The following is an 18,681-nucleotide window of genomic DNA, read 5'->3' as shown; positions in this document are numbered from 1 at the left end:
CTGAAGGTTTAAAGTTAAATAAGGATGTTCTCAAACAGCTTGTAACCTTGCTGTTACAACAGTACTGTGTACATGATCTGTGTGTACCTTGCTCCCCCCTTTACTTGAATGTATGGGAATTAGTTTGCCAATTTAGCTTATTCTCCAATAGTACCAATAAATTTCACATGAGACAGACTTTATTTAGCGATCACTACACCTTTATTAAGACAAACTTTTACAAGCGATAATATAAAGTGCACATAAGTTACCAGCAGCAAAGCTAAGAGTCATAAGCAATCAGAAGATGGAGGTGCCATGCAGCCACTGGCTCCTGAACCACTTTGCCTAGAAGAAAGGCAGTTCAATGAAGTACAAGGTGGGGGAAGCATACATGTTTTTGCTGCTATACAAGTAACTGGAATCTTCAATAGCTGCAGTATATAAGAAGTGCTAGGAACATGTTTGTGTTATAAAATATTATGTTATGCAACGCAGAGGTGAAGTCTAAACATCCATCAGCTGAAAGACCAACCAATGCTTTTGTGAGTCAAGATGCAAACATAGGCAATCATACGGAACACAGTGTCTATTGGCCTACAGGTGGTAGTCTGATCTGCATGCATGGGACTCTTTTTCCATCTTCTCATTTATTTATTTGATTTTTATGCCACCGTTCTCCTTAGACTCAGGGTGGCTTACAACATGTTAGCAATAGCACTTTTTAACAGAGCCAGCATATTGCCTCCACAATCCGGGTCCTCATTTTACCCACCTCGGAAGGATGGAAGGCTGAGTCAACCTTGAGCCGGTGATGAGATTTGAACCGCTGACCTGCAGATCTAGGAGTCAGCTTCAGTGGCCTGCAGTACAGCACCCTACCAGCTGCGCCACCCCGGCTCATATCTACACCGTATGGATGCTAGACAACAGCTAAGCAATAAGCCTGGTTAAAACTTTGCCAGAAACAGTTCAGCTGCATTACTGCTATGACTGTAGTAGCTAAAAACTAGGCACCTTGGTTTTCCCCTCTTCTTTCCAATTCAAAAACAAAAGCTAAGAACATGACTCTTAATTGAACAAAAGGTCCACTACCATTTTTCACACAGCCCCTCAAACTACTTTCTTCCAGAAATTAATGTCTCTTACAGTACTAGGTTCCTTTGAGAAGACTTTAACATTTCAAACCCAACCAGGTGCCAAAGGATGATTTTTGAGAAACTAGGCTGACAGCTCCCCCAGAAAATAATATAGCATTCCAAATTTAATTGCATCTCCAGAATGCATTATACTAGGAGGCTGCAAGTGACAAAAAGATGGCTTAAAAAAAATCAAACCAAACCTAGCAATTATATGGCATTCTTTTCTCACACCAAAATTAAATTCATTATATTTAGTATATTTAGAAGCACTCTAAACAATTAAGTTTCACTCATACTAGATACAAATTACACTAAACATATTTTTCTCACAATTATTAAGCAGCTAGAAAGCAGTAGTAAATAAGGTAGTGGAGGGCTTCCTTGATTTCTATCATGAACACCATGTGCCCTCCACGTTTGTATACTCATTCCCAGAAGTTCCTTCCCTTATGGTAGGCAGCAGGCTATACTAAGCCAGCAGTAAAGGCACTCTACATATGCTCAACTATACTTTTTAGCATTGTTTCATTTGTTCCAGGCTCACTTTTGGCCCAGGAAATGAACAGGTGGAATGTTGTGCGCAGAAGTGCTAAACTTCACAATTACATGGCTAGCATGATCAGAAGCAAATGAATATCCTTAGGCCAAATAGTGCTATTTGTGTAGCTAATACATGATTGTGTATACCTTATTCTACACACCCTGCCAAGTTCCATAAACTACATTTCTGTCTTCCTTCTCTTCTCCAAGATTGACATTGGTGCTACTATGTCACACAAGGGCACTACCCATGTAATAAATCCAAACTTACTGCTGGCACCAACAAAGTTTATCAGTATAATAAGCCAGTTTTATGATTGATTTGTAGCTCTCATATATTAACCTATGAGAAAATCAGTGTCTACAATAATCCACACCATGGAGGTGGAATCAATTTTTACTCCCTTAAACCTACAGGGAGCCCAACTCCCTGTCTTCATTGAGCAAGTCATTCTAAAGTGCATGCTATTTGATTGTTTTGGACATAAAGGGCGGGGGAGGACAGATTTTGAAAATGGGTGACAATTAAATTGCTCTTAAAAAGACTATTATACTCTCCTGGGTCACATGTACCCAATTGTTCTGTTTTCATATGTACACTAAGTATACCTCCTGGGGTTCCAAAAAAAACCCTCAACAACAACCCCAAAACAATTTAATGTTTTAAGAGAAAAGCAGAACCAAACATAGAAGATTGACGGCAGAAAAAGACCTCATGGTCCATCTAGTCTGCCCTTATACTATTTCCTGTATTTTATCTTAGGATGGATCTATGTTTATCCCAGGCATATTTAAATTCAGTTACTGTGGATTTACCAACCACAGGATTTACCGAATATGTGCGAGTTCCTCAACTAATTAAGAAAATAATAATAATTCTCTACTGAAAGTGCTAGTATGAAGCCCAAGAGAGAAAGCAAAAAGGATTAGAAAATGTAACAAGTCACTAACTGAAGGAAATGAACTATGGAGGCTTGGGAGCAAATGTTACCCATAATTAATTAATTAACATTAATTGATCTCTCCCCTGACCTCTGTATAATACTTTATGATTTTCTCTACAAGTAACATTTGTGTTGAGATAATCTCTGCTCTAAATTTGCCCGCAGCCAGAGCAAAGAAATACTTTCTTCAGTTCATATTAATTTTTTAAACCAATGAATCAAATTGATTAGTAACTTTAGTTTACAAAATGGTCTTAAACCACTTTGCCTTTACAGGGCCTCCTCATCTCCCTCCTAATAGTAATTCAGCAGAACTCTTCATGATGTCACTAGCTGCCAGTCAAGGGGCCTTGGAGTCAGCATCTCAAGTCCATAGAAAAAGCTGGATCTTTCTTTTCTCTAAAGAGGTGGTATGAAGCCCTCCTAACATATATAGCAACAAATAAAACAGCATGAATGGAATGCAGTGACCCTGGCTGGGAGCACAGAGGGCCAGTAATTTCAATCAGTTGTCATCAGTTTCTCTTTCAATGCCGACATATTTGAGGGCATCCGCTTGGCTATACCTGGGAGAGAAATGAAATTGCTGTGAATCAGAGCATTGTGGTCTTTGTGAAAATATTCATATGGTATTGCTTGGTATTCATACCAAGCAGTATTTTGGAAATTTTGAAAACTGATTTGAATTGCACTCACCTGTAATCAAAAAAGAGCTCTTCACCTGCTTGGATGGCTCTCTTGGCAAAGATCCCAATGCGGTGATCTCCATTCACCATCACCACTGAATTGGGGCAAGAAAGAGACAATCAATTGCTCAGATTGTTACAAGAATCACCCCACCAAGGCTCCCATTCTCACACTCATTCCCAGCCTTCAGGAAACAAAACTTCAAATTTGTATATTTGCTAAACCAGAGGGGGCATTATAGTCACACCTGAGAATGCAAATGTATTCAACTAACATAGATGCAATTGCTACATGACCTAAAAAGCCCCTTTTGCATCCTGGAATAAGTTAGAAATGTGTGAGTTATGGCTGATGGTTATTATCAAATATGGTTATTGCTGTTACCATTCTTAAACTCTGAATTCCAAGCTATAAAGTCATTCTCTAGAACAGTGTTTCCCAGCCTGGGCAACTTGAAGATATTTGGACTTCAACTCCAAATATTGAAGTCCAGATACCTCCAAGATGGCAAGGTTGGGAAACACTGCTCTAGAATATGAATGTGATCCTCAGCAGTGCCAACTAGCAATTGAGGAACTGAAGGAAAAAATAAGAAATAACTTATTTGTGTAAGCATTTATCTCTCACCCAGAGTCCTGTTTCTTTGCCCTTGCCTTTTTTATAATTAAGGGATGATAGAAGCACTGCTTCTATGAACAGATCTCTGTGACCAGACTTTCTGGTGAAGACATTTATATACTAATTTTAAAGAAAACCAGTAATTACAATGGCTGGCAACATAACCTCTTTTTACATACCCGATCCAAGATATACCCCATCATGCTTATCTTTTAAATTTGCATTCTGGGGTAAAAAACATAGCAAGGAAACATCTTAGGAAGATTTCAAGTTAAGAGTCCACTGTATCAGAATGAGAGCAGAGCTCTAAAAGTCTCACCTTTGGCATAACAGTTAGGGTTGACAGAGTGGTTTGCAAAGCGGATTTTGTTGCCTTTTCGTGTGGCGTCAACAACGAAATCTGTCAGGAAAAAAAAAAGCTTATAGGCCTCTGCAAAAGCTCATAGGTCTCTGCAAAAGGGTGTGGAACCACCCTCGAAAGAGAAGGAAGACAGAGTTCTAGAGCCTGCTCCCTCTAAACTGTTTCATCACTCCTTACTGGAGATCATATCATAGAGCCAACTGCTGGCTCTACTTCCCCACAGTCATTTACCATTATTGAGATTGAAGAGGAAGCTGGACATATACTTGTCATAGACCTTACCACGTCGGTCAGCCTCATCTTGAGAGATAAGCTGAGAAAAGGGAACACAATGGACACAAGAATTCTTGTTAGTTGCCGTAAGGTGACCAAGTCAGATGTTAACAAAATTTAGAAGGCTTTGTTTCTCCCAAAAAACTGGGAGATTTGAAAATAGTGCATCCAAAACAGACAAAATTTAGCTATCTTACTTGGAATAGAAGTGAGATCAGGAATAAAAAGAGCACCTAACTTTTCTTCCACTTTGTAACAATAAAGGTAGGGGCAGTAAATTAAACAATTGGATTTATTTACTTTTGACAAGTAAAAAACTGACGGGCAATCAAAGTAACATTTTAGATCAATTAACAGATAAGGAATGGATTTTAGTTCTTTTTAATCTACACAAAATTTATGGATTACTTGATATGGTCTCAATATTGGCGATACTTAACAATTAAAATATATATATTTGGTCATTCCATCCTTTGTTCCTCTCTTGTAAAACCCATACAGGAGAATCAGTAATCCTTAAACTGTTGATTTCTACTATTGACATACAGTCAGAGTTAAATTTGGGAAATGTCAATGTGTAAAATGAAAACAGAGTGGGAGAATTAGAGTTGTTGGGAATTGAATAGCATATACTTTAAATAAATCATTCCCATCATCTTCTCAACCCAAAAAATAAGGCTCAGTTGATGCTGTAATTTAAGTGGAAATTGTTTTCAATGAAACACACTGGTTTCATTTACACTGTTAACAAACCTTTTATAGTTGTTAAAGGAAAATATGCTACACTGCTCTAATTTCTGGCAATGCAATGATAAATGAATATGGGACTGTCCTAGTACAGTATTGCTCAATTCTGAAAGGAATCACTGGATGCAATAATTTCTTCCTGGAAACATCTCTAAATTTTACAGGCAAACAGCTTTAGGAGGAAATTCCCTCCAGGGCAGCATAAATAGTTTACATGAACTCTTATTTGCTAACAAATGTATAATTTTATAAAACTCGAAATAATAAATGGTGGCACAAGGATTTACCTTTACTTTATTTTTTGTACTACGGTACCTATATATTTTACATTGTTGGCCAGCTATATAGCAAACTTATTTTAACATTATTATGATACCCATAAGTTAAGCCTGAAAAACCTGCCCATTCCATCCTCTTTTTCATTGCCCCTTTGCTCTACTCTGATTTTTCATTATTGCCATGCTTGTGATGTTGCTATAAAAATCTGATTTTGAGTTAAGAAGGTGGAGCTGTATTGGAAATGCTATAAAACCTTTCTAGAAAGTTTCCTCAATATCACAGCTCGGCCAAAAATATCAGCCTACTGTTCACCAGAAATGACAAACCTATATTAACAAACCATTATCACCTTAAGGTTGTCCTCGCTTTATGACATAACTGAGCCCGCAATTTTGGTTGTAAATTGTAGTGGTCATAAAGTGGATGATCATTTAAATGTGCCAAATTATATATTTTTGTGGCAGTGTTAAATGAACATGGTGGTAAAATGAACACCACAGCCATTAAAAGTTTGTTTTTTGGCTAGAAAATGAAAGTAAACACCTGTTTCCGGCAAAATTATCATAAATCACAAGTTACTATAGGGTGCAGCAAATGGCCATAAATTGTGGGCCAGTTGCCAAGGGCCTGACGTGTAGTTATGTGGTGGAATGGACATTGAAACTTCAAATCTGGGTTGTACGCTCCATTTTGGGGAGCCATGATAACTAAACAATCTGTCAAGGATTTTTCCTGTACCAATTTCAGTGAATGCTGGCAAAGGTCAAATTTTACTGTTCCAGAAATAGAAAAAAGAATTTCCTTTAAGATATCATTTTCCTCTTTTCAGCTCATAAGTTCAAAGGTGGAGTTGTTGTTTAGGAGATGAACAAATAAGTCGCCCTCTGATTCATCTTGATAACTATTGCTGAGAGCAAGGATTGCAGCATAGAGGCTTCTGGCTTTTTAGTCCTGCTTTACTTTTCCAACTCACCTCCCCACAGTACTCGGAGATAAATTCATTCTTCTGCACAGATTCCTTAATGAAAGTTCCCCATCCAGCAACATCTGATGGGGCCAGAAGCAAGTGCTACGGAAAAAAAACAGGGAGAAGCATATTTTATGAAATAAATCAAGTAAACAAACCTAGGGTGTTACAAGATGGGGAGAGAAAAGAGACAAAAGAAATGGATACCATATTCTAGGCCACCAGGTGTAACAAGATATCCTCCACTTGCAGAATTCTTTGAAGGCCATCTTCCAAACCTCCAAATAAAGGTATATAGTGATACCTCGCCTTACGAACTTAATTGGTTCCAGGATGAGGTTTGTAAGGTGAAAAGTTTGTAAGACGAAACAATGTTTCCCATAGGAATCAATGGAAAAGCCCAAAACTCACCCCTTTTGCCAGCCGAAGCGCCCATTTTTGTGCTGCAAAAACGGGTGCTTTGCTGGCAACGGAAGTCCGGAGGTGGGGGGTTTCAGCAACAGAAGCGCAAAAACGGGCGCTTCGCTGGAAACGGAAGTCCAGAGGTGGGGTTTCCAGCAAGGGGAGCCTCAGCAAAATTGCAGCATCACAAAAACATGTAAATCCTCGAAACCCCACTCCGGACTTCTGTGTTTTTGTGATGCTGTGATTTCGCTGAGGTTCCCCTCGCTGGGAAACCCCACCTCCGGACTTCCGTTGCCAGCGAAGTGCCCGTTTTTGCGCTGCTGGGATTCCCCTGCAGCATCGCGAAAACATGGAAGTCCGGAGGTGGTGTTTCCCATGGAGGGGAGCCTCAGGGGAATCCCACCAGCGCAAAAACGAGCATTTCGCTGGCAACAGAAGTCTGGAGGCGGGGCAGCCCAGTGGCAGTGGCTTGGGTTTGTAAGGTGAAAATAGTTTGGAAGAAGAGGCAAAAAAATCTTAAACCCCGGGTTTGTATCTCGAAAAGTTTGTATGACGAGGGGTTTGTAAGGTGAGGTATCACTGTATTATAATCAACTTTATCTTCTCTTTCAAGGCTCCAGTTTAAAGAAAACCAGTCCTCACAATTATGCAAAGATGGCTGAAATCTCAGAGAATGGGCAAGGGTGTAAGCAACACTACTCATCAAGAACAAACTGGTTCTGAGTCCTTCCTACAGCTTCTCACGTTAGCTAGCAGAAGCAAAATAAAACAGTGAGCTAAATCAGTCCTATGTGGTTCCCAACTTGCACATTCCCATACTAGATTCGTAATTTTGATCTCCCTTGTTTTAGGACTGAAACATACCTTCTTGAGGCCCCGTTGGATGCTGCAGTTCTTGCAGGAAACCACCTTGGAGTCCCAGTGCTCTGATGCCCCACAGGTCAGGCAGAGGTCTGGATCACATTCCCGCACAGCCAGATAGCAGGGGCATTGCTTGGTGTTGCACTGAGTCTTGCATCGGCAGCCAGGAAAACGGTTCTGGCCTTGCAAAGGAAATATAAACATATTCAAAGGGATGCCACACACACACACAGACACAATGCTAGAAACCTTAGCCATGATTCGGCAGCTTGATAAGATAGCTTCGTTTCTTACAATCAGGATTGCACTGGCAGAATTTCTCACAGAAATTCTGTGTCATGATGCAAGGGCAGGAGCTGTCACAAGGGTGGTCTGGATGGTCACAGGGCTGGTAGTTGAACACTTGAGTTGATGAATTGTCTGCAGGGAGAAGGAACATCTATGAGTTGGGCCTCTGTGAATGATGAATGCATCATAGCCCCCAAACAGGACAAGACAGTGTTTCTAGTGGTGAAGACCACTGCAAGTTTACCAGTCTAGTAAGTGCTTGGATATGACAAAAATAAAACAATAACAACAACAACAACAACAGTGCTGGCACGAATCATTTAAGCTACTTTTCAAAATATCAGCAATCAGAATTTCCTCCTTTAGAATTTTGAATTCTGTATTATTTATTTATTTATTTGATTTTTTTTTTTAAAAAAATGCTGCCCTTTTCCTTAGACTCAAGGTGGCTTACAACATGTGAGCAATAGCACTTTTTAAAAACCTCGGAAAGATGGAAGGCTGAGTCAACCTTGAGCCGGTGATGAGATCTGAACCGCTGACCTGCAGATCTAGCAGTCAGCTTCAGTGGCCTGCAGTACAGCACTCTACCCACTGCGCCACCTCGGCTCATTAAAACAGAATACAGTGTTCCCCTCGATTTTCGCGGGTTCGAACTTCGCGAAAAGTCTATACAGTGGAACCTCGACATACGAGCAGCTCTACTTACGAGCTACTCGAGATAAGAGCTGGGAGAGGAGAGACATTTTTGTTCGTCTCCCGAGCTCAAATCCGCGATACGAGCCGAGAAGAGCAGGGCTGGCTTACTTTCCTTCCTTCCCGCGCTGATGCAGAGCCACTGAACAAAGCGTTGCGCCCCTCTGACGCTTTCCGCGGCTTCCGAAGCGACGCTGGGCTCTTTTGCCGCCAAAAGCGTCAGGGGGGCGTGACGCTTTGTTCGAGTGGCTCTGCATCAGCGCGGAAAGGAAGGAAAGTAAACCAGCCCGGCTCTTCTCGGCTCGTATCCCGGCACTTGGTGAGTGGAGAGGCGGTTGCCTCCCCTGCCGCCCCACTCTGGGGGTCCTTGGCTTCTGCTGGGGGGGGGGGGGGGGTCCGCGCACATCGAAGAGGCACCTCTCGCCTTCTGCCGCTGGCCGCCCGCCGTGCCGCTTTCCTTCTTCCCGTTGCGCCTTCCAAAGCAGCGCTGGGCGAAAGAGAGCGGGCGGCCAGCGGCAGAAGGCGAGAGATGCCTCTTCGTGCGCTCGATCTCGGGGGTTGGGGGCGAGCTTGCCACCAGGCTCGGCTGGGGGGGGCTTGGCTTCTGCTAGGGGGGGCGCGGCGGCCGGGTCCGGCTCCCGCCGCTGACGGGCCCCTCTGACGGCGTTCGGCGGCTTCCAAAGCACAGGGAAGGGCTTAAGCCGCTGCCTTTTCCCTTCCCCATGGGAGCGCCAGACCTCTTGTCTGCCTGGCCCGAGGCACGAAACCGCTGTTTATGCCGGGCGGCTCGCCTGGAACGCCAGCAATGCCACCGGGCCGATTGCCGAGCGGGGGCGGGGCGCGGGAGGAGGCAGCGCCCTCCCGGACCCCTCAGGCCGCTCCGCCCGGGATGGGGCTCGACCCGGGTGGAGCGGCCTGAAGGGTCCGGTGCGGCGCTGCCTCCTCCCGCCCCCGCTCGGCAATTGGCCGGGCGGCATTGCTGGCGTTCCAGGCGAGCCTCCCGGCTTAAGCAGCGGTTTCGTGGGTGCTGGCAAGCCCCCAGGTCGGCTGCAGTCTTTTAAAACAGCCCCGCCGCTTCTCCGCTGACTCCTGAAGCCAAAAGCCAAAGGCGAACTTCCGCGCTTCAGGAGTCAGCTGAGAAGTGGCGGGGCTGTTTTAAAAGACTGCAGCCGACCTGGGGGGCTTGCCAGCACCCACCCCCCAACTCGGAACCGCGGCAGGCGGCGGCGGAGGAAGGCGAATGCAGCTTGGAAGCTGGGAGTGGGGCGGAAGAGCTAAGTGGCCAAAGACGTTCCGCCCCCCTCCCAGCTTCCAAGCCGCATTCGCCTTCCTCCGCCGCCGCCAGCCGCGGTTCCGAGTTGGGGGGTGGTTGCTGGCACGGGAGGGGAGTCGCTGGAGCTGCCCCCGGACTTTCCACAAGCCCACGCCAGCCCACATGGCCGCCTCTCCCCGCGGCGGCGGCAGCGGTAGTGCTGCCCAGCGCTCCGGCGTTGTCCGGGCTTCTCCCGCCACGCGCAGCCCAGCAGCGGCGGAGGAAGGCGAATGCGGCTTGGAAGCTGGGAGGGGGGCGGAATGTCTTTGGCCACTTAGCTCTTCCGCCCCCCTCCCAGCTTCCAAGCCGCATTCGCCTTCCTCCGCCGCTGCCAGCCGGAGCGAGCTGTTGGGCTGCGCGTGGCGGGAGAAGCCCGGACAACGCTGGAGCGCTGGGCAGCACTGCCGCCGCCGCGGCGGCATTGGGCTTGGTGGAAAGTCCAGGGGCAGCTCCAGCGACTCCCCTCCCGTGGCTGCTCGGTGGAAGGCAGAGGGCGCGAGGAGGAGGGGGGGCGAAAGCCGACGCAAGGAGAAAGCGGAGGGGTGGGGGTGGCGGGGAGGCATAAGAAGAGAGGAACCCCCCTCCCCGCACTCACATTCTCTGACTAGCTAGAGGCGCGCGCGCGCGGGGCGCGTGTGTCGGTGTGATTGCGACTCCCCTCCCGTGGCTGCTGTTGAGGCGGCAGCGGCTCTCTCTCCATTCTTCTCTTTCCCCCTGTCAGGCTCCGAACGCTCCTGTCCTGGCTAAATCGTGTGGCAGCAAACATGCTTTGGGGGTTTGGAAGGTGCTACTTCTCCTCCCCAGCTAAACCCCCAAAGCATGTTCGCTGCCACACGATTTAGCGGCGAAGTAACGTGAAGGATTGGAAAGCTGAAAACGCCCGGTTTCAGTTCCCCAATCCTCCACGTTCCTTCGCTCCTGTCCTGGCTAAATCGTGTGGCAGCAAACATGCTTTGGGGGTTTGGAAGGTGCTACTTCTCCTCCCCAGCTAAACCCCCAAAGCATGTTCGCTGCCACACGATTTAGCGGCGAAGTAACGTGAAGGATTGGAAAGCTGAAAACGCTCGGTTTCAGCTTCCCAATCCTTCACGTTCCTTCGCTCCTGTCCTGGCTAAATCGTGTGGCAGCAAACATGCTTTGGGGGTTTGGAAGGTGCTACTTCTCCTCCCCAGCTAAACCCCCAAAGCATGTTCGCTGCCACACGATTTAGCGGCGAAGTAACGTGAAGGATTGGAAAGCTGAAAACGCCCGGTTTCAGCTCCCCAATCCTCCACGTTCCTTCGCTCCTATCCTGGCTAAATCGTGTGGCAGCAAACATGCTTTAGGGGTTTGGAAGGTGCTACTTCTCCCCCCCAGCTAAACCCCCAAAGCATGTTTGCTGCCACACGCGAGCGATCCGGGAGTCCAGGAGGGGGAGAGAAAGAGAAAGAGAGGGGGGGGGGGGAGAGAGAGAAAGAGAGGGATAGAAAGAGAGAGAGAGTGAGAGATGCTCAGTGAGCCTTTCTTTGAAGTTGCCTTTCTTTCTTTCTTTCTTGCTCTTTTTCTTTCTCTTTTACCTTCCCTTCCTCTATTTCTTCTTTTCTTTCTCCTTCCCACCTTCTTCCCTCCCTCCCTCCCTTCACTCATTCCTCTCTTACTCTCCCCTTTCATAAGTTTCCTTGCTTCCTTCCTCTGTTCCTGTCCCTTCCCCCTTTCTTTCTTTCTTTCTTTCTTTCTTTCTTGCTCTTTTTCTTTCTCTCTTTTACCTTCCCTTCCTCTATTTCTTCTTTTCTTTCTCCTTCCCACCTTCTTCCCTCCCTCCCTCCCTTCACTCATTCCTCTCTTACTCTCCCCTTTCATAAGTTTCCTTGCTTCCTTCCTCTGTTCCTGTCCCTTCCCCCTTTCTTTCTTTCTTTCTTTCTTTCTTGCTTTTTCTTTCTCTTTTACCTTCCCTTCCTCTATTTCTTCTTTTCTTTCTCCTTCCCACCTTCTTCCCTCCCTCCCTCCCTTCACTCATTCCTCTCTTACTCTCCCCTTTCATAAGTTTCCTTGCTTCCTTCCTCTGTTCCTGTCCCTTCCCCCTTTCTTTCTTTCTTTCTTTCTTTCTTTCTTGCTCTTTTTCTTTCTCTCTTTTACCTTCCCTTCCTCTATTTCTTCTTTTCTTTCTCCTTCCCACCTTCTTCCCTCCCTCCCTTCACTCATTCCTCTCTTACTCTCCCCTTTCATAAGTTTCCTTGCTTCCTTCCTCTGTTCCTGTCCCTTCCCCCTTTCTTTCTTTCTTTCTTTCTTGCTTTTTCTTTCTCTTTTACCTTCCCTTCCTCTATTTCTTCTTTTCTTTCTCCTTCCCACCTTCTTCCCTCCCTCCCTCCCTTCACTCATTCCTCTCTTACTCTCCCTCTTTCCTTCCTTCCCACCCTCCGTCCATTCATTCACCCATTCCTCTCTTGATCGCTTAAAGCCGGTCCCTGGTGCAAAAAGGGTTGGGGACCTCTGTCCTACAGGATTGGGTGGCAGAGAAGTTGAACATATGTAAATTTAAAAGTTTAAGAAAGTTTACAAGTTAAGTGAAAGAAACTTCATTATTCATTTATATGTACATGTACATTTCTTCATTAAAAACATGTCTTCCTGCATAATTTAGACTAACTTTGTGAGTTTTTTGAGGGCTGGAACCAATTAAAATTATTTACATTAATTCCTATGGGGAAAAGTCGTTCGAGATAAGAGCTGCTCGACTTAAGAGCCCAGGTCCGGAACGAATTAAACTCTTATCTCGAGGTACCACTGTACCACGATTTTTCAAAAATATTAATTAAAAAATACTTTGCGGTTTCCCCCCCTATACCACAGTTTTTCCTGCCCAATGATGTCATATGTCGACACCAAACTTTTGTCCGCCTTTAATAATTTTTTTAAAAAATAAACGTTAATAAATAAACATGGTGAGTAATAACCTAAATTGTTGCTAAGGGAATGGGAAATTGTAATTTAGGGGCTTTAAGTTTTAAGGGAAGGTTTGTGATACTGTTCATAGCCAAAAATAGTGTATTTACTTCCGCATCTCTACTTCGCGGAAATTCGACTTTTGCGGGTGGTCTCAGAACGCATCCCCCGCAAAAATTGAGGGAACACTGTACCTCTCCAATTTAATTGCAGACATCAGAACTACTAAAGAAATACTCTGGAGAATATTTTAGAGACAAAGGGAGTGTTGCCGTTTCTTGGCCTAACCTGATAAACCTTCTATCATCCATTCTGTTTTCCCAGAAGGAGATGGGAATAAGAAGACCCCTGCAGGAATTACGTTACCTTTCTTAAGCTGGATCTTCCTGCAGTGAGCAGCCCAGAGCCTTTGTTTGGATAAGGGGAAGAGAGAAAATAATGTTAATCTTGGAGACAGGAAAAAAGAATGGATTTCTAAAATATGCATTCTCTCTAACGCAGCCTCCTTTCTAGATCCCTTGGATAAAAAAATGAAACTTATAGATGAAAGAATAACCTGGTGAGAGGCAGAGGCTTTTCCAATACAAAAAAATTGACAGCGATGAGTAGGGTGCTGTTATACATTTCAGATATTTTTCAGAAGGGAGGGTGGGTGGTGAAGAGGCCCATTAAGACAGCCACTTTTTGCAAACCAAGCCTTCCCAAAGAACTATTCCTTGCATTTATTTATTTATTTGACTTCTGTGCTGCCCAATCCCAAAGGACTCAGGGCTGCTTACAATAATGATATAAACACAAACACAAATAAATACAGAACAATAAAAAGATGTTGAATATAATATCTAAAACTATAAGACCCCATAATAAAAAAAAAACCCATTTGTTATTTAAGAAAACAGTCATAATCACATGCATACACACCATTCACACAGTTTGGTCATGAGAGATGTACAATTCATGGCCCCCAGTCCTGCCGGTAGGGCCAGGTCTTCGTGGCTTTACGGAAGGCTAGTAGGTTGGGAGCAGTACTGACATTGCAGTGTAGTTGGTTCCATAGAGCCGGGGCACCCACAGAGAAGGCCCTCCCCTGCGGTCCTGCCAATCTGCACTGCTTAGTCCAGTGTTTCCCAACCTTGGCAACTTGAAGATATCTGGACTTCAACTCCCAGAATTCCCCAGCCAGCAAATGCTGGCTGGGGAATTCTGGGAGTTGAAGTCCAGATATCTTCAAGTTGCCAAGGTTGGGAAACACTGGCTTAGTCAATGGGACCAACTCTATGTGCTGTTATTGGTCTCTGGGAGGTACGTGCATGGTTTCTTTTTTGCTGGATTCCACTGAACACATACCTGTGCTTCCTCTTCTTCTTCTGGGAGGGATTGAGAAGCTCATTAACTGGCAGCTTCGTTATCAAGGATTCCTTTACAGCAAACTGAAAGACCTGCCAAGCAAGAAATGCAACTTGTTGAAGATGGAGTTCCAAAAGAGGCAACCAGATGCTCATGCCCCATCCTGGCCTACCAAAGCTCATACCTGCTTGCAAGTCTTGGTTCCCAGAAGCCGAGCAATGGAGCAGAAGTTATTGAAGTAAGTTCCATGGAAAACACGGAAGAGGGTCTCTTCCGCCCCTGTCCACTCCACGGGCTCCAGAGGCACATCAGACATGAAGGGCTGAGAAGAGGATGGACTCATCTTCGGCTTGGTTGGAGTTTGGCAACGTGAGTTTGCCTCTGGAGCAACAAAAGAAATGAATACTAAAATGACAAACCCGATTTAGGGAGATAGAACATAAATATTATAGTACAGTAATACTCATAGTAACAAAAGTCAATGGATAGATGACAGATGTTCTTATTGAAGAAAAGCAGTAACGCATAATCACAAAGGATTACTTGGGAAAATATATACAACGATAAAATATGCGTTCAGATGAAAAAAGGTATAGGTAGTTTAGTTTTGCTTTACAGTTGTTTTAATAATGTTAATTTGTTTATTATTTTTACTTTCTTAAATATTTTGAAATATGTAATAAATAAAATCTAGACTTTACAATTTTCTTTGGGGGGGGGGAGAGGAATATAGCCTGCATGATAAATCATTGAAGTATATATGAAATTAATTCATTAATGGAAAGAAAGCATGTATTAATTTATATATTTGAGACAAATTATAGTCTGGTGTACAATTAATATAATATAAATATAGTGACTTTAATGCTAATATAATGCTAAGACTGTCTTCTGCCGCACGAATCCCAGCGGCCGATAAGGTCCCACAGAATTGGCCTTCTCCGGGTCCCGTCGACTAAACAATGTCGTCTGGCGGGCCCCAGGAGAAGAGCCTTCTCTGTGGTGGCCCCGGCCCCCTGGAATCAACTCCCCCCAGAGATTAGAACTGCCCCCACCCTCCTTGTCTTTCATAAATTGCTTAAGACCCACCTATATCGCCAGGCATGGGGGATTTGAGACATCTCCCCCAGGCTTATATAGTTTTATGTATGGTATGTGTGTGTTGCATGGTTTTTAAATGTTGAGTTTTTAATGTGTTTTCTTTTAAACATTAGACTTGTCACATTGTACATTGTTTTATTATTGTTGTGAGCCGCCTTGAGTCTGCGGAGAGGGGCAGCATACAAATCTCATAAATTATTACTGTATTCTTATTATTAAATTATTATTCTTATTATATAATACTATTAATTTAATTTTCTTGGATTTTCTTCTGTACTTACTATTGTGTTTTCTTTTTTAAAAGTGGAAAATTAATAAGAAAAGAAATGGATACATCTGGAAAGTATGCATGTACCCAGAAAGCAACCGCAAAACATGACAACAATCTTGTTTTTTTAAAACACATCTCAAAAATGTTTACCAGCCAAGTGGCATCATTTGCCACAGGATTACTAATCTCAGCCAGGCAAGGACTGTTTATGATGACGGAAAGACATTCTGCATGTGCTTCAACACAGTGACTCAAAGCTTATGCTTGGCACTGAAATAGACTGCCAGCAAGCTCTGGTATAAATTAAATATGGGTAGATTCCACAAAATAAAAATATTATTCTTTGCACTTGAGCCTGCAGGAGAGCACATCGCTTTATAAGGGGAGAGTGGCCAGGATCTCTGCAATTTCTCCTTCTCTGCTTTCTGTAAGCCACGAGCAGGGGGACCTCACCCACCTGAGGAACTGGATGCCCAGTCATTGCCTGTGTCTCTGTCACTATCTCCTTCCTTTGCTTCAGCACTTGTAGAAGCTGCAGCACTGGTGGAGGCAGTGGCACTGGCATTGGGGTTCCTGCGCCGACGCCGTCCAGCATATTTTGACCGAGGGTTATGCATCATCGCAAATTCTTTGGCTCCCTCCTAAAAGACAAGATCAGATTAGAAAACACATAACCTTGTTTAGATACTCTAAGTAACCAGGAAGGACACAGATCCAGTATGGTGGTGGTGGCACTATTATTGTTGAGGATCCTGTCCACTGCGCAGGGGCTAAAAGACTCAAAACACTTCCTGGATAACCCTGATAGGATGTATCTTGACTTATCTTAACCAGACTGGCACATTTGTAAATTGATAAAGCTGAAAATCCTTGGAACATTCGCACGATTTGTATATACCAGTGATGGCGAACCTATGGCATGCATGCCACAGGTGGCGTACAGAGCCATATCTGCTGGCATGTGAGCCATTGCCCTAGCTCATGTGTGTGCCAACCAGCTGATTTTCAGCTTGCGCAGAAGCTCTGGGAGAAGATAAGCAGGGAAATTCCAGCATTGCAAAAACGAGTGCTTTGCTGGCAATGGAAGTCCGGAGGTGGGGTTTCCCAGCGAAGGGGCATCAGTGAAATCGCAGCATCGCAAAAACACATAGGTCCAGAGGTGGGATTTTGAGGACTTCCGTGTTTTTGCGATGCTGCGATTTCACTGATGCTCCCGTCACTGGGAAACCCCACATCCGGACTTCCATTGCCAGCGAACCGCTTGTTTTTGCAATGCTGCAATTGTAAGACAAAACAATGTTTCCCATAGGAATCAATGGAAAAGCGATTAATGCGTGCAAGGCCAAAACTCAACCCTTTTGCCAGCCGAAGCTGGCAAAAAACGGGTGCTTCGCTGGCAACGGAAGTCTGGAGATGGGGTTTCCACCAACAGAAGCGCAAAAACAGGTGCTTCGCTGGCAATGGATGTCTGAAGGTGGGGTTTCCAGTGAGGGGAGCCTCAGAGAAATTGCAGCATCGCAAAAACATGGAAATCCTCGAAACCCCACCTCCGGACTTCTGTGTTTTTGTGATGCTGCGATTTTGCTGAGGCTCCCCTCGCTGGGAAATCCCACCTCCGGACTTCCGTTGTCAGCGAAGCACCCGGTTTTGTGCTGCTGGGATTCCCTGCAGCATCGCAAAAACACAGAAGTCTGTAGGCGGGGTTTCCCATGGAGGGGAACCTCAGGGGAATCCCAGCAGCACAAAAATGGGTTCTTCGGCTGGCAAAAGGGGTGAATTTTGGGCTTGCACGCATTAATCGCTTTTCCATTGATTCCTATGAGAAACATTGTTTCGTCTAACAAACTTTTCACCTTAAGAACCTCGTCCTGGAACCAATTAAGTTTATAAGACAAGGTATATATATTTTTAAATTTTTATACATAAATGATAAAACAAACAAATGAATAAACAGATAAACAAAACAAAACATATAAATACAAACATTTGGGGGGGAAAAGTTTCCCCACTCTTTTAGAATGTTCAATTGGATAGTTTTCCCTCATAACTTAGTGTTCTTTTATTAATGTATTGCTTTGCTTTGCCTATAAAACCTTTCTAATGAACCCATTTACTCATTTTCTTCCAAAAATGGACTTTGCTGTAAAATTTTGGAGTCAAAGTGCTTGCTCCAAGAATTTTACAAACCCATTTAGGAACAAAACTACAGTATTGCCCTAAATACAGAAATCAAGTTATACAAAATTTTGTTTAGCATTAGGAAATATGAAGTAGTTTTCAAGATGGAAAGTACAGACCGATTATAACGTACTCAATTGCATGGAAAATTGAATACATGAGAAACTGAAGGTGTCTAAGAAATTGTGCTTTTTTACTGTGGTCTGCTAGTATCAGAAAATGCAGATTCTTTTTTTGAAACAAAATTTGTTTTTGATAGAAAAATGAGGATCATGCAGTGAAAACTAATATAAAGACAGGGGGAATGGTATGAAAATTTCCTAGATCCACACAGCTAAAGTCTCTAGACCACAATTAATTGGCAATGCAGGGAAAAAAAATCATTTCCGCCACCTGCTGGCCACCTGAATCTTTGCACCCTAGATCTAAAATTCCTAGGAAAAGCAGTTTAATTTTTAGGATAATGGGGCATGCCGTCCTTTTAGTAATGAAGGACAGTCCTATTAAAATAGATTATAAACAAAAAAGGGGCCTAACAGCACCTTTAAAATATTTATTAATTTATTATTTATTATTAGAGGATAAGTTTTAATGGGTTGGAGCTGACCTAATCAGATCAGGTTTCAGATGTGGATAAAGAACATTTACCTGGGAATTTACAATATTTGGTGACAACAATAACTGTATAACAATTCTTATACTATATTTTAAATGAATGGTTATAATATTGGTTTTGTGTCCCCAGCAATCCCCATCCAACATA

General features: G+C 43.9%; 1 protein-coding gene across 10 annotated transcripts in view; it reads right to left on the bottom strand.

Moving 5' to 3' along the window:
• Positions 1 to 178: 178 nt before the first annotated feature.
• EZH1 (enhancer of zeste 1 polycomb repressive complex 2 subunit) overlaps positions 179 to 18,681 on the bottom strand; it is a 31,947-nt gene continuing 13,444 nt past the window's right edge. For 9 of the 10 annotated variants that reach the window (XM_070728784.1, XM_070728783.1, XM_070728782.1 and 6 more), the window contains 11 exons: positions 16,198 to 16,381; positions 14,553 to 14,749; positions 14,369 to 14,460; positions 13,388 to 13,428; positions 8,098 to 8,223; positions 7,807 to 7,985; positions 6,544 to 6,639; positions 4,503 to 4,584; positions 4,230 to 4,310; positions 3,302 to 3,386; positions 179 to 3,171 (listed from right to left, as the gene is read on the bottom strand). In XM_070728784.1, the coding sequence (XP_070584885.1) occupies positions 3,111 to 3,171; positions 3,302 to 3,386; positions 4,230 to 4,310; positions 4,503 to 4,584; positions 6,544 to 6,639; positions 7,807 to 7,985; positions 8,098 to 8,223; positions 13,388 to 13,428; positions 14,369 to 14,460; positions 14,553 to 14,749; positions 16,198 to 16,381 (1,224 nt within the window). In that variant the 3' untranslated portion in view covers positions 179 to 3,110. Of the gene's footprint in view, positions 3,172 to 3,301; positions 3,387 to 4,229; positions 4,585 to 6,543; positions 6,640 to 7,806; positions 7,986 to 8,097; positions 8,224 to 13,387; positions 13,429 to 14,368; positions 14,461 to 14,552; positions 14,750 to 16,197; positions 16,382 to 18,681 lie in introns of those variants that run through there. The other variant, XM_070728786.1, reaches the window with a different exon arrangement.

Source organism: Erythrolamprus reginae, chromosome Z (assembly GCF_031021105.1).
Source record: "Erythrolamprus reginae isolate rEryReg1 chromosome Z, rEryReg1.hap1, whole genome shotgun sequence".
Taxonomy (NCBI): Eukaryota; Metazoa; Chordata; class Lepidosauria; order Squamata; family Dipsadidae; genus Erythrolamprus; species Erythrolamprus reginae.
This window is presented reverse-complemented; position numbering and strand designations above follow the sequence as displayed.